Source organism: Pongo pygmaeus, chromosome 15 (assembly GCF_028885625.2).
Source record: "Pongo pygmaeus isolate AG05252 chromosome 15, NHGRI_mPonPyg2-v2.0_pri, whole genome shotgun sequence".
NCBI classification, from domain to species: domain Eukaryota; kingdom Metazoa; phylum Chordata; class Mammalia; order Primates; family Hominidae; genus Pongo; species Pongo pygmaeus.
The window spans coordinates 16,469,095-16,484,719 of NC_072388.2; the positions used below are offsets into that span (position 1 = coordinate 16,469,095).

Below are 15,625 nucleotides of genomic sequence, written 5' to 3' on the forward strand. Positions count from 1 at the left end.
CTGGTTCTTTCGCGTCCCTTTACCTGTCATGTAATTTGAGTATAGTCAGTTGGCTTTGTTTCTGAATGTTTCCAGATAGCCAAGGCTTTGTGCAGGGTCTTTATTTGTGGCTGGATTCTTGCCTTTGATTTCACTGGGGGATATTAGCAAAATATTTTTGGTGTTGTAGCAGTTTTGGCTGCAATCCAGTAGATGTCGCTTAAGAGTAATGCACAGTGGATAGGCTGTTGCTCGGACCTGTGATTCCCATGTACTTCCTCACATCTACAGCCTGGTCTCCGGTACAGCAGGGAAAGAAGTGACCACCTCACCAGGTCCGCTCCTGAGCCTTGGTGGAAGCCCCTCCGATCACTAGCACTGCACCATCATTTCTTTTGCTAGGTGTTCCAGGCTGCGGGGCTCCCTCGGGCAGAGGCCACCGCAGGGAGACAGGCCACACCTTTTCCAGGCTCCTCCTGCAGAGGGAGGCATGCCTCGCTCCCACAGCAGCCCAGGAACTCATGCGGTTACCCATCTCAGTGCTCTGAGAGTGCGGGTTTCTCTTCCCGCTCTAGCGTTGGACCTGGGGCGAGCTCGGGCTTTTTATTCCTTCCCCAGCTTGGGGGAGCAGGGGACGGGACCTTGGCAGTGTCAATGGCAGAGGGCTTGTCAGTTGTCTCTGGGAACTCCACCCCAGAGAAATTCAGAGCCGCTGCCAATCAGAATGATCAGCCCAGGATGAGACGTTTGTGCTGTGGGCCCAAGCCGAGGGCCCTCCCTGGTGAAGAGGAGAGAGATCCGGGGCTTGTTGGGGGGACTGTCTGGCCTCCTCTCCATAGTGCAGCTGTGGCATGCTGGATGTGCAAGCACAGCAAGCAGGCTCTTTGTTCCCTCCCTAGCCTGGGGGTGGCAGCAGTGGCAGAGGGCCTGTCAGCTGCCTCTGGCAACTCCACCCAGAGCTACTGCCAAGGGTAAGGATCCAGGGGTGGGGCGGCTGTGCTGTGGGCCCAAGCCGGGCCATGTCAGCTGAAGAGTAGCGGGGGTCAGGGGCTCGCAAGGAAGACAATCTGGCCGCCTCTCCCTAGGACAGCTGCAGTCAGGCTCTTTGTTCCCTACCTAGCCTGCGGGGAGCAAGGAAGGGTCTTACACTCAGCTGGTGATGGCACAGGGCCTGCCGGTTGTCTCTGGGAGCTCTACCCCAGAAAAACTCAGGGCCACCGCCAAATGAAACATCAGGTGGGGGTGGGGCAGTTGTGCTGGACCCCAGGTCGGGAGGCCCTGTCCAGTGAGGAGTAGCTGGGACAAGGACCCACATGGAAAATAATCTGGCCGCTTTTCCGTATGACAGCTGTTCGTATGACAGCTGCCTTGCTGAAGGTCTAGGATAGTTCCCGTGCTCTTTGATCCCTCCCCAGCCTGAGGGCAGCATGTGGGAGACCACAGTACCAGAAATCTCAGGCCTATTGGTTACCTCTGGGTGTTCCTTCCCAAAGAAATGGAGAGCCCTGACTGGCCTGAGTGCTCAGGTGGGAGTGGGGTGGCTGCGTGGGCGACCCAGGCTAGTGGGTTTTGCCTGGCTTGATGAAGCAAGCGGGGCCTGCAGTCAGTCTGCTCCTCAGCACTGTGGATGCAGCCCCTATTCTAGGCGCATGCAAGAGAGCTGACCTCCCTTGTTGGTGGGGCTATGGCAGCTGGCACCAAGGTGCTCAGGGCCCCAAGGCTCACGGGGCTTCAGGTGAGCCTAGCTGCAGCTCTGCCCAGACTCATTTAAGCAAATTTTTTATGTATTAAATAAATTTTTATCGTTTATATCAATTTTTAATAATTTTTATTTTAATTTTTATGCATGGATGCCCTCTTATACAATCTTGGAGTAGGGAGAAAATATTCAATTTACATGCAAACCTTATAATCGTGCAGAAAATAATCTCCACATCTATTTGCCATAGAAATATTTTCAGCGTTTTTCTGCCTTTTGCCCATATAAACTTTTTTCATTTTTACATATCAAAATATGTAGAAGATATCAAGATTTAATATATCTTTTTATTTTCATTTTCTTTGTCAAACTTCAATGGCCTTTCTCACCTCCAAGATTGCAAACTTTTTATCCTATATTTTACCACCATTTTTGTTTGTTTTCTGAAGAAGCTGTCAACATATAGACAGGTTTGTTGAAGACTTTTGCCACTAGCATTACAGATTCTATCAAATATACTCATACAAAATTTAACTTAGAAAAAATAATTAGAGAGACAATAACATGAGAAAAAATAATTAGAGAGACAATAACATGAGAGGTGCTCTCTACAATTCTCTTCATGCCAGACCGTGGGTGATTGATGTGTTCCTTGAGCCAAGAGCTGGGAAAGTGGCTTCTTGCCCTTTCGGTCTCCTGGTTATTGCAGGGATAGGTCACTTAGCAGGTTAGTTTTACAATGTTTTTCTGGCAACAATTTCTATAATAGATGCCCAGCATAAATAATGGTCTTCTATACTTGAAAAATTTTATAAGTACCTAATTTCTCACATTAGACCCCACTATTAATACAGGAGTTATTAAGAAATTATTTTTAGGCAGCTAGAAAGGGTAAAATAGTCCTAAGAAAGGCTTTTCCTTTTAATAAAAAAGCAGCCCCAAACCATTTCTTTTCTAACAGAAAGCAGCCTGAAAAGCCATGCTGGAAGCATAGGTATGTAAATTACAGGCTTGCAGAAGTAAATGCAGGTGGCTAACAGCCAGGTCCACTCAATATGACTGTTCCCGCTCACTTCCCTTTATTGCCACATGTGCAGATGTCATGGCACCAGCCAAGCAAAGCCACATGTGCAGGCATCATGGCGACAGCCAGATAGAAGCTGCATTTGCAGAATAAAAGATTAGGGTGGGAGGACCAGTCTTTTCATGGGTTGTGTGAATGACACACCTGGTCAAAGGAATCCCCTGGGCCCTATGCAAATCAGACACTACCTCCTAGAACCTCCCAATATAACTGACTGCTTTCCCCACAAGTGGGGATACTCCATTCAGAGCCCTTCTCCCTCTGTATGGGGAAGCTCTTCTCTTCCCTCTTGCCTAATAAACTTTCTGCTCCTTAACCCACTCCGTGTGTGAGTCCGTGTCATTAATCTGCACAACATGAGACAACGAACCGCAGGTATTTCCCCAGACAACGAAGCTGCTACACTATGTTGAAAATAACTGGAATGATTTATGTAATCTATAATACAATCTGTAGTACTAAATAATAATGTCTAATAATCATCGTGAAGCTCTGAAGAAAAAATAAGTGAAATAATTTCATGACATTTTACCATGAAACAAATTGGCTTTCTTTCTTATCTCTCCACCAAATTTGGGGGGGGAATATATATTTATTTATATATTGATTAAATATATATAAAATATATATTTATAAATATATAAAAATGTTACTTATATGTATATGTAAATATACATATTTATAAAATATATAAAAACATTAAAATATGTATAATTTTTAATATATTTATATAAAAGACTATAGTCTTTTTCACAACATACTTGCAACATACATTTGGTTTTTGATATTTTACAACTTATTAATCTGCCTAAAATCTTGCTGATGTTGCTCTAACCAATAGAGGAAAGCATTGTAGATGAACTGCTCCTTTGCTTAAAACATTAAAATGGGTTCTTACCACAATTAAAATATGAAAAATTCTTACCTCAGACTAAAAGACCCTTGCAGTCACATAAGACTTAACCCCTAAATTTCTCACACTTACTCATTATACTTCAACCACTCTGGGGTTTCCTTTATATTCTTTAAATTTAATAAGTTTATTCTCTCATTATGCGTAACTCTCCTCCATTGCCTACAATGGTACCTGGCAAATGGGAGGTACTCAGTGAAAAACAGGACTTGTTAAATGAATGATATGAATTCCAGCCAGAATTCCTCCTTCTCAGTTTCTTATTATAAAGTCCGCTTGACAGACTACATGTTGACTCAATAACCTCTTCATGGAAGTTTTCACTTCCTGGTTGCCAAGGGTATAAATCATAGGATTCATCAATGGAAAGATCACTGTGTGAAAGAAAGAAACCACCTTGTCAGCTGGTAAGGCCCTGAAGGGGCGCGTGTAGATGAAGATAGCAGGTCCAAACATAAGAAGTATAATAATGACATGAGTGGTGCACGTGGACATGGCCTTGTTCCTCGCTTCAGAAGTTGCCCTACGAACATGGCAGAGGATGACTGCATAGGAAGCCAGAAGCCCCAGAAAGCACAGGAGTGTCATCAGGCCACTGTTGAAGACCATCAGAAGCTCCACCACAAATGTGTCGGTGCAAGCCAGCTTGATGACCTGTGGGACATCACAGAAGAAGTTGTCCAGCTGGTTTGGGCCACAAAAAGGCAAGCGGAGGATGGAGGACCACCTGGATAATGGAGTGGACAAAACCCCCGAGCCACAGAGCCAACATCATTGCATAGCAGGCTCTAGGGTTCATGACAGTCGAATAGTGCAGAGGCCGGCAGATGGCGATGTAGCGGTCAAAGGCCATCACAACAAGGAGTAATCCCTCCCCTCCTCCAAGGAAGTGCAAGAAAAAGAGCTGAGTGATGCAGCCTCTGTAGGAGATTACCTTCTTCGCAGAGAGGAAGTCCACCAACATCCGGGGAGCCGCAATGACGGAGTAGGATGCATCCAGGAAGGCCAAGTTGCCCAGAAAGAAATAGAGGGGGGCTGTGAGGCCAGGGTCTGACTTTATGGTGAAAATGATGAGGAAATTTCCGGGGAGGATGATAAGGTAGAAAATTAAGATCAGCACAAAGACCAAGAGCCGAATATCTCGAGACTGAGTCAGACCAAGGAGGATAAATTCTGTCACTACTGTGTTGTTTGCTATCTTCATTTCTTCTGCCTGTAGAATATCAATAAAAGAGTTTATTTTCAGGCGTTACATCTAGATTATAGTTCTTGAACTAAACACAAGGTGTGCCACATTTATATCATTCTATCTCAGCAACCTAAGAAATCACTTCTACTGTTTATGCTTCCTCATTTCGTGATGGCCAGCTCCCGGGTCCTGAAGCCACACTCTTCCTTCCGTTTCAGTCCTGTGCTTCTGTTCCAGTGCTCACTCATGTGAGACTTGGATGCTTCTGCTCTGAATTTGGTCCTGATTTGTATGAGGCATATGAAAATTTTTCTGACTGAGAAAAAACTTAACCCTAGTTATTGAGGTCTTCATGTTTTACTTTGAATGGAAGATGAGCTGGGATTGAGAGCAAAGAAGAATGACAGAGCTTTTCAAGGGGACAGAAATGTTCCATTTTTAATTATAATTGTTATATGTATCTATTTTTGTCAAAACTTATTGAGTATTAAACTATACAGCAATTAGTAAAATTTATTTTATATAAATGCTACCTTAGGAATGTTTATCTAAAAACTTTTATAAAGGCAACTGTACTTACCAGAAGTAATTAATTCCCTTTTCTCTATAGAATATCAACCAAATGAACTCGTCTAAATAAAAAGACTCTTGGTCACTCTGGAGAAAACAAGATCTGAGGCTTCTCTGTACAGTGGCCTCCAAATTGAGACTGTGCTCACGCTTGGGGATGTGCATGATAATTTATTGCTATGAAAGCAATAATAGGAGAATTTCTACAATTACATTATTGTATCCTATTCTTTGAAGTTTTATTTTTGAACATTTTACAGTTTATATAGAATCATGGTATAATTAAATATGAAATGCATAAAGAAGATACATATGTTTTTGATGCATGCTCAAAAAATGGTTTGTGGTTGAAGTAAAAAAAATTTAAAAGCTAAAGATCTTGAGCTAGAACAAAACACTACAATGTGATACAGAAAAATATTTCATATGCTTCTGTTACATGGCACATTTGTTTTAAAATAATGTGGAATATGAAGTGCAGAGTAGAGGGAAAGAGGTTCATTAACTAACTGAATGAGGAGACAGTGTGTAAGAGGAGAGGGAAAGAAACAAAAACAATGAAGTCCAAAATTAAGAAATCAAAGAAAATATTTATAATGGCACATCTATTTGAAACATCAAAAGATATGCTTTTTAAAATATATCTAACCCTAATGTATTAATTAATAGCAGAGGTTTTCAGGTATGGTCAAAATTGGGAATTATGAAAGAAGTACTTAGGCCAGGCACTGTGGCTCACACCTGTAATCCCACCCTTTTGGGAGGCCAAGGCAGGTGGGTCACTTGAGGCCAAGAGTTCGAGACCAGCCTGGCGAAACTCTGTCTCTACTAAAAATATAAAAATTAGCTAGGTGTGGTGGCAGGAGCCTGTAGTCCCAGACACTTCCCAGGCTGAAGCATGAGAGTCGCTTGAATCCGGGAGGTGGCAGTTGCAGTGAGCCCATATCGCACCACTGCACTCCAGCCTGGGTGACAGAGCAAGACTCTGTCTCAAAAAAAAAGTATCTTACATCACATGTATGTACATCACATAGACACACATAAATACACACAAACACATGTATTGTATCCTAACCAAAACAGAAGCATAAAATTTTACATATGATACTCTTCTTCTTTTCTTATTTCTTTTTTTTTTTTTTTTTTTTGGCACTTGGCCATTTATTGACCTTCATATTTATCAGTCTTTCTGTGCATATAAAACCTGCTAATAGAAAAGTCAGGAATCGCTCTCTGCTTACTCTTAAGTTGTGTGCATCTTGCACGTTATTATGCAGTTTGTTATTTCACACTTTCAAAATTTGAGGATGTATTTGGGGTCATAGGAGCCACTTTTAAGTATCTCTGAGATTGGGAATTATAGGTTCTTGCACTGTACCTTGCATTTTATTCCCTGTCATCCACTTCTGCTCTCCCATTGACTGTAGTATCTGGAACCTGCTACCATCAAATATCTTTGATTCACTGTGTTCCCTTTGTGTACTTCCCTCTCAGATCTTTTGTTATACTGATAGTGCTCACATCATGCTCATTATGGATCCAGAGACCAAATATAAGTATTCATAAGATGGACATTCATAAGATGGACATTTTTGGCACTTGGCCACTTATTGACCTTAATATTTATCATTCCTTCTGTGCATATAAAACCTGCTAATAGAAAAGTCAGGAATCCATCTCTGCTTACTCTTAAGTTGTGTGCGTCTTGCATGTTATTATGCAGTTGTTTATTTCACACTCTTCCAAAAACTGAGGATGTATTTGGGTCATAGGAGAAACTTTCAAGTATCTCTGAGATTGGGAGTTTCAGGTTCTTGCACTGTACCTTGCATTTTATTCTCTATCATCCACTTCTGTTCTCCTACTGACTCTGTAACATCTGGAACCCACTACTACCAAATATCTTTGATTCACTGTGTTCCCTTTGTGTACTTCCCTCTAAGCTCTTTTGTTATACCAACAGTGCTCACATCATGCTCATTATGGATCCAGAGACCAAATATATATATTCATAAGGTGGACATTTCTCTAGGTAAAATGAATTAAGTCCTAGCAAAATAAAAGCACAGAAATTCCTGCAAAGACAAGCTTGGTCTTGTCTATATTAGAAGAACATAAATATATTAGAAGGATCACTGTCAGTGGAAGCTGAAAGAGAAATCTGAATGACTGCCATTTTCTCTATCCTGTATTTCAATTTCAACAGAAACAAACTTTCATCTGTTCCTGACAATGCTGGAGCAGCACAGAAGAGGAAAGAGTAGTGGGTGAGGGCACACATGCATTCCAGCTAAAGGCTGCCCTGTACACTGCCCTGTACTCATGCTTAGAGTCTAGGCTCTTGTTAGAAAATTCATGGAGCAGGTATTTGGGGACTTGATTCCCATCCACAGGCACTAATTCACTCATTTTTCTTTATACTTCCTCATACCTCCTTTTAAAATATTTATTTTATGGCCTTCCACTCCCATCTCACTAAATATTTCTACACGTCATTTTTTAAGTTACACTTTTACTTAAGTTGATTCCTTTTTCTCTATTTTTATCTTCTCGCTTTTTCTCTCTCATATTTGTTCTCTAATTATTCCCCTTGCTTTCCTCTTATCTCTCTTCTATTTTTCTCCTTTGTTGCTTTTATTTCTCAATGTTCTTGCAGTTTCTAATATTTCTCCACTCTCTCTTCTTGTCTCCTCTATTTACTTCTCCTTTATTAGATCTCATATTTGCCTTCCCATTAATTCTGAGAAGCATCACTATTGTTTTCTTTTGAAACAATAGTAAGGACAGCACATGAAGTTTCTTCACTCCAATTTTTCTAAGAGTTAAAAATAACTAACCCACCTTTCAGTACTAAATTACTTTCCTTGAATAGTATCCTCCTTAAAATATACTCTGTAAATACTTTTAAATTATTTCCCATTACCTCAAATATTTTGTCTGTTTATAACTGATCTTAATAAAAGTGGCACTATTCACCTTTATGCTTGCAAGAAATTTCTCATTAATCCACCCTACCAGCAAAAACACATTTTATAAATGTTCCCAAAATAAGAATAAGAATGTGATGCCTATTAATATGTGCTATCTAATTTGTTACTCATAACCTATATAATCACTAATTTTTTGTGTGTTCTGAGAAATGTGGATAAAGTTAAAGAGTATCATGAAATCATTAACTGATACCAATGTTTATAATGCCATGATTTCTAGGCAAAGTAATGGATGTCATTTAAAAAGCCCTCATTTGGGCATCGGTCTATCTGGTTTTAAATTCATTCTGCAATTTTTTTAACCCTGAGATCTTGGGAAGGTCATCTCCCTAGCCTGAGTTATTTTATCTCACTGCGTTGATTTATGAATATAATAAGATGAGAATGATAGCAATAATTAGCATATTGAAGTCCAACTAAACCAAAAATAAACAAGGAAAAAATGTAGATATTAAGAGGGCCTTTACTTTCTAACAAGTAAATATATAATATAGATCCTCTGTCACTGCCTTTGAAATGAGTTACTAGGGTAATGGTAGCTATGTAAATTTAAGAGATTACAAGAAAAGAATTTATGGAGGCTTCACTTCAGCCAGATTGTTATATGGTAAGACTATTTGTAGAAGAACCTCTCATCCCAGCAGGTGTGGGAACTAGACAGAGCTAGTCTCCTGCAAAATCATGAAGTTGGTGAAGATTTTCTCTGCACTCTGGCATTTTTGCATTGGATATGATTTCTGTTCCTGCATGTCTTTCAGTTAACAGATATAGGTTTAGGACCAAGTATAAACATTCCCTAGGCAATGTTAATAAAGGCTTTATATATTCCTAATAAATTAATTCTAAATATTAGGAGAAACTGAAGCTATATTATTAAGAACAGGTAAAAGGTGCCACTGTGTTATTGAATTCAGATTCAACATATTAATCTATTTCTGTTATAATTTTGATCTTTGCATTTCAAGGCAGCAGATGTCCCACCTGAGGTGTTACAATATCTGTTTCCATTTCTTCCTTCTTTATGTTCCTTATAAGTACAGAGAATGGCAAAAACATTTACCTCTCTAGTAATCTAATGTTCTTCTCAGACAGCAGATATAACCTCCTTCTAATAGAAGGAACAATAACTGATTTTTCCTGATTTCATTCTTAAATATCTCTTCTCAAAGAGGAATATCTTACACTTTGAAATATGCAATCAATTTGTGATGCAATGGAGAATAATACACTTTGGGAATTTGAAGGCTAAAAAAGCTGCAAAACACTTTCAATGGGAATTGTGGAAATGCCAACAAAATATAGTCAGAGAATGAGATTAGAAACATGTTATATATAAATAGTGAAGTATATATGATTTAAAAGTCACTATGTCACTTCTAAGTTTTAAAATCAACATTCTGTCAGTGACAGAGATTACAGAATAGCCAACATGTTTATTAGGTCCATGTGGGCAGAAAGCCGAAAGAGGTTATTTTATTTCTTATGTTACTATTTTTTTTTAAAAGTATATAATAGGAAATCATTGATAGATCAAGAAAGGAAGTAATGTGGTCAGGTAAGTAGTATGTTAAATTCAGTATCTTTCTGGTGACAAAGAAACAGTCAAAGAAAAATAAACGATGTTCACAAAGACTCTTTGGCATAATCCTTCTTGGAGAGGAGAACTGCATGTTGAAGGACTAATTCCTCACAAAGAGATGTATTCTTAAATACATCTTATTGTGGTCTTGGCATTTGTTGTTTTCATTTTAGGAATAAATGTTTCCTATGTTCCACTAAAGCAATGACAACTATGTTTTTTAAGCTAAATATTACTAAACAGAAGAAAAGTAATTAATAATCCTAGAGTAGAACACAATATAATTACATTTCAGTAGATTTATTTTTATTTCAAAAGATTTTTATTCTAAAAATTAAAATACTAAACAATTTTTCAACAAACATAATGCATAATCAAAAATATTTTGTTCTAATTTATGTCCAATTCAGAAAATAATAAGTGGGAAAAATGGAACATGGGGAAAAAAGAAAAAGGGAGAAAGAGATACACAAAATCATAAAGGTAAAAAAAAAAATGGGCGGGAGAAATGCAAGAACAGGAACATATGCAAAGACAGTAATGGAATAACAGGAAATAAAAAAAGACAGAGAGGCACAAAAATGCATATTTTGCAAAACTATATACCAAATAAACTAATAAATGCAGTGTTTACTTTCTTAAAAGAAACAGAAAACAAGTGATATAAGTAAAGAAACACATGGAAAAACATTCCCGTCTTTGAGTATATTACAGTCTTTCTTGCTACCGAAGACTTTTTGAAATATGATTTTTTCATAATTATAGACATAATTAGGGACTTTGCTTCCTAATGTTTTCCACAATACTTAAAATGCAGATAGTCTGATGATCTAAATTAATCCTTAGAATGAAGGCTTGTTATTCCTGCTAGGAAAGATTTGTCTCCCTAGACTATCTTAGAAGCTAAAACCATGAACCAGGCTGTATTGTAGTGTCTACAATGCAGCACCGAACAAGACAGAAAATATCCCTGTTCCTGGGGATTTTACATCCTAAAGCATGGAAACAGACAACGAACAAACATACCAGAGAGAAAACAACTGATTGTAATGAGTGCTATGATAAAAATATAAGAGATAGCAGAATAGACTACTATTCCAAGTGAGCTGGCCAGAGAAGGCCTTTCTGACAAGGTGACAACATTTCAGTTAAGATCTGAATGACAGAACTACACCGTCTCTGGGAAGATCTGAAGATAGATTTGTTGAAAGCTCATGAAGGGAGAGACTGGTGCATTGAGAAGCAGAAAGGAGGCTAGCGTGGCAAGACAGTAGTGAGCAAATGGAAAAAATTGTTAGGGAAGATAGAGAGGTAGAGCTGATATAGGCCAAATGGCAATCGGTCAACATACTATGTGTGCGAGGTAACAGACAGAGGAGTGTTCCTATCTGATTTACATGTTTAAAATGTTGCGCTGGCTACTGAGTGAAAAACGGGCTATAGAATGCAAGAAGTGGAGGCAAGGGGAACAGTAGGGAGCATTTGAAGTACTATTAATATAAATAAGAGATGATGGTAGGTTAGGATAAAAGGTAAAAAAGAAGACAGAAGAAAGAATTTATACCAAAGATAAACTTTGGAGAGATGATGAATGGGACTTATTGAAGGACTGCATATGAGAGGTATGGAAGCGAGAGTAACTCAGAAATTTTAATGGCATAACCATAAGGTTGGAAATTAGGCAGTGTGCTTTAAACATACTTGACTTTAAAAATGTATTTAATTTTTGAATACCTAACATATTCACATTTTTAAATAAAAAATAATTCATACAGTGAGAAATTTCCTTCTTATATCTGTCCCCTACCTGCCCATTTCACCCCATACCTCAAAATTGGAAGCTAATATTAATTTTTGTATCCTTCAAGAAATTTATGTGTATTTACAAGCAAGCATGAAAATAAATTCTTGGTTGTATTTCTTAGAATATAATGTATATACATTAAAATACACATATTTAAGTGTTCAACTTGGTAACTTCTGTTAAATAGATGCACTTTAGAAACTAGTATTCCAAACAAGATGAAGAATATTTCCATCCCTCCAGAAAGGTTTTTTGTGATCTTTGCCATCCACCCCACCCATCTATCATCTTAATGAGCTTTCATCTTCTAATTCCTAATAGCATAGATTAGTTTTGCCTTTTCTTGGATTTTATAAAAACAGAAGTATATGACATGTGTTATTTTGTATCTGGTTTTAAACTCAGCATTGTGATTTAGAGATTCATGTGCGTTGTTGCATTTTCTGTAGTTGTCTCTTTTTACTGTGGACTAATGTTTCATTATATACTTAACCCTAAGTTTGTTTATTATCATTTTATCCTTTTATGGACATTTGGGTTGTCTCAAATCTTATGCCACCCATAAGGTTTTCATTAACATGCTAATTTAAATCATTTCATAGACATGTCTTGGCTAAACACGAGTGGGATTATCAGGTCATAAGGTAGCTGTTTGTTTACATCTACCTGAAATTACCTGAAGTTTCTATTAAGTTTTTCAGAGTGGTTAGCCATTGTAAATTCCCAACATCAATGTATGAGAGTTCAAGTTACTCCAACAATTAATTCACCAGCATTTGCTGTTGTGTTTTACTTATGCCATTATATTTTCTGCATTTCTAACGCTTTGATGTCTTGTGCCTTCCTAACACTGGAGGAACTGTCCCTCCTATGGCTAGCCAATTCCTAGAGATGGTAAAAGCCTCACTTGCAACCGATCCAGAACCTATACTCCAGCCACTTCTTTTATCAGGCACCTATAGAGCTATTACACTCCAGGCCACTATTTCCCTTCCCTAATCACCCCAGGGCCAAGTACCAGACACTTAGAGACAGCCCCTAACCTCCGGAGCCCACTGGAATTATTCAGTCTAGCCAATTCTGAACATGCTGATCGTGCCCCATCCATTTATTTCCACAGAAACCATGATAAAGGTTCTTACCTGCATTTTTCCCATTTCCCCACTCACCTAACCAACCTCCTATTTGTAGGGATTTGTGAGTCTAAAAACTTTTTCCTTCGTGACAGTCATTTCCATGGCTGTGTGTCTTACCATTCCCGATTAAAATAAATACCAGGCACCTTTAAAACAATTGGTGCAGCAGACAAGGCCTACATCTTGATGGCAGCTACATTGTTTTTGTCAGTAGTTGCCACAGACTCCCAACATAAAATTGTGGAGCTCGGAAAGCTGAGTCCTCCCAGCGCTGCTGTATAGTCTAGAGTGTCAAGTGCCTGGGACTGAGCACCTGGAGGCACTCAATATATTTCTCCATGTTGGTAGAGCATCCGGGGTCCAGGAGAGAGCACGTGATGGTGAGGATGTATTGGTAATTGGCTATATAAGCTTCTAGAAAGATTCCTCTGATGGGGATGAGAACTGACTGCCTTCCTAGTGCCTTGGATGAATCTGGTCCACTGACCAGGCAGCAATAACAGGCAATGGGGAAACAGTCATTTTTATGGACGTGTCTAGTCTCCAATATGTTATATGTTCTTGGGGCACTTGATAAACCCCTTCCTCTTTTCCTTCTCTTCTATTTTGTCCTGTTTCTCAGAGTAGTGGGAGCGTGCTCTGCCTGAACACTTGATCGTGTGTTTTGGACCATTCCCTGCTGAGTAATGATGTGCATCTTTTCGTGAACTTGCTAATCACTTCTGTATCTTCTTTTCTGGAATGTCTGTTCACATTTTTTGCTGATTTTTCTTTACTTGAAGACAGAGAGAAACAGGGAGGTTAAGAGAGACAAAATTTTCCTCCCAGTGTATGATTTCCTTATTAATTTGATGATAGTGTATCTTTGACGAGCAGTAATTTTTAATTTTTTGAGGTTCACTTGATCACTTTTTATGATTATAGCTGCTTTTATGCTGCTTAATAAATCATTACTTATTCCAATTTTGTAAGCAAATATATTCTATGTTTTCTTCTAGATACTTTATATTTCTAGTTACTACATTTAGGAGTATAATTCAGCTCTGAAGATGCTTTTATTTGATTATAGTTTCACTGAGATAAAAACTATTTTCCCTTGTCATAATATAACTCTTCACTGGTTTACATTTTTGTTGTTAAAGAAGTGAGATCACTCGGGTGTGGTGGCTCCTGCCTGTCCCAGCACTTTGGGAGGCCGGGGCGGGTGGATCACTTGAGGCCAGGAGTTCAAGACCAGCCTGGCCAACATAGCGAAACCCCTTCTCTACTAAAAATACAAAAATTACTCAAGCATGGAGGCATGGGCCTGTAATCCCAGCTACTCAAGAGGCTGAGGCAGGAGAACCGCTTGAACCTGGGAGGTGAAGGCTTTAGTGAACCGAGATCGAGCCACTGCCCTGGAGCATGAGATACAGAGAGTGAGACTCTACTACAAAAAAAAAAAAAAAAAAAAAGAAAAATGAAAAAGAAGAAGAAAGAAAAGGAAGGAAGGAAGGAAGGAAACCAGTGAGATACTATCCTGACTGCCTTTCCCTTGAAGATGATCTCTACTTTCAACATCTGCTTGTCTTTATTGATCTGCAGTTCTACTATTATGTGCCCAAATGTGCATCTTTTTTTTGTTTTGTTTTGTTTTGTTTTTTGTTTTTTTCTTGTCGCAGGGTCTGGTTCCGTCGCTTAGGCTGACACACAGTGCACTGTTGGGATCATAGCTCACTGCAGCCTCAAACTCCCAGACTCCATTGATCTCTCACCTCAGCCTCCAGAGTAGCTGGGACTACAATTAGGCATCACCACCCTGGCTAATTTTTTTCGTTTTTTTGTAGAGACCGGGTTTCACCGTGTTGTTCAGTTGCTCTCAAACATCTGGGCTCAAGCGATCTGCCTGCCTTGGCCTCCCAAAGTGTTGGGATTACAGGTATGAGTCACCACACCTGCCCCCTAAATGTGTATTTTAAAACATTTATCCTATTAATATTTTGGTGGGATTCCTGATTACGAAGTTTTGTGGCTTTTATTAGGTTTGGAAAAATGTCAGCAATATTTCTTCAATATAGCCTCCACTACATTTTATCTACCCTTTCCTTTGAAATTAATGAGATATATTTAGATCGTTGTGTTCTATTTTCAATGTCTTGGTCTCTTCATACCAGTATGTCTCTTCCCTGCATAATTCAGTTCCTTAGCTGTATATGCTAAGTTACTGATACTAATTTACAACTAAATACATTTGTTGAATTTTTAATCTGAATCTGAATTTCTCTTTTTCTTAAGATTTTCTGTTTATTTTTACAGCGTCTTTGTCCCTCTTCATATTTTCATTCCCTTCTTTGTTTTTTTAAACATACCAAATCTACTTAATTTACATTCTATATCTCTTTTGTGGTTTTGGTCTTTCTCTGTGTTGTTCTTCTGATTCTCCCTCACAGAGCCTTGCTTTATTGCGTATTCACTCATGTCTGACTGTAAGCTCTTCTTTTTTTATTTTTTTATTATTATTTTTTTTTGAGACAGTGTCTCGCTCTGTCGCCCAGGCTGGAGTGCAGTGGCACCATCTCTGTTCACTGCAACCTCTGCCGCCGCCCGGGTTCACGGCCTTCTCCTGCCTCAGCCTCCCGGGTAGCTGGGACTACAGGTGCCCGCCACCACTCCCTGCTAATTTTTCGTAATTTTTAGTGGAGA

General features: G+C 38.9%; 1 protein-coding gene and 1 long non-coding RNA gene across 2 annotated transcripts in view; one reads left to right on the forward strand and one right to left on the reverse strand.

Annotated features, from left to right (window-relative positions):
• LOC129012671 (uncharacterized) overlaps positions 1-15,625 on the forward strand; it is a 35,572-nt gene that overhangs the window by 16,731 nt on the left and 3,216 nt on the right. Inside the window, exon 2 of the long non-coding RNA XR_008493671.2 lies at positions 14,770-14,861. This is a non-coding gene — a long non-coding RNA (uncharacterized LOC129012671). The remainder of the gene's footprint in view (positions 1-14,769; positions 14,862-15,625) is intronic.
• Positions 3,773-15,625, reverse strand: part of LOC129012643 (olfactory receptor 4N4C-like) — an 89,436-nt gene continuing 77,583 nt past the window's right edge. The window contains 2 exon segments of the mRNA XM_063651325.1: positions 3,773-4,392; positions 4,394-4,888. Of these exon segments, the coding sequence (XP_063507395.1) occupies positions 3,928-4,392; positions 4,394-4,888 (960 nt within the window). The 3' untranslated portion in view covers positions 3,773-3,927.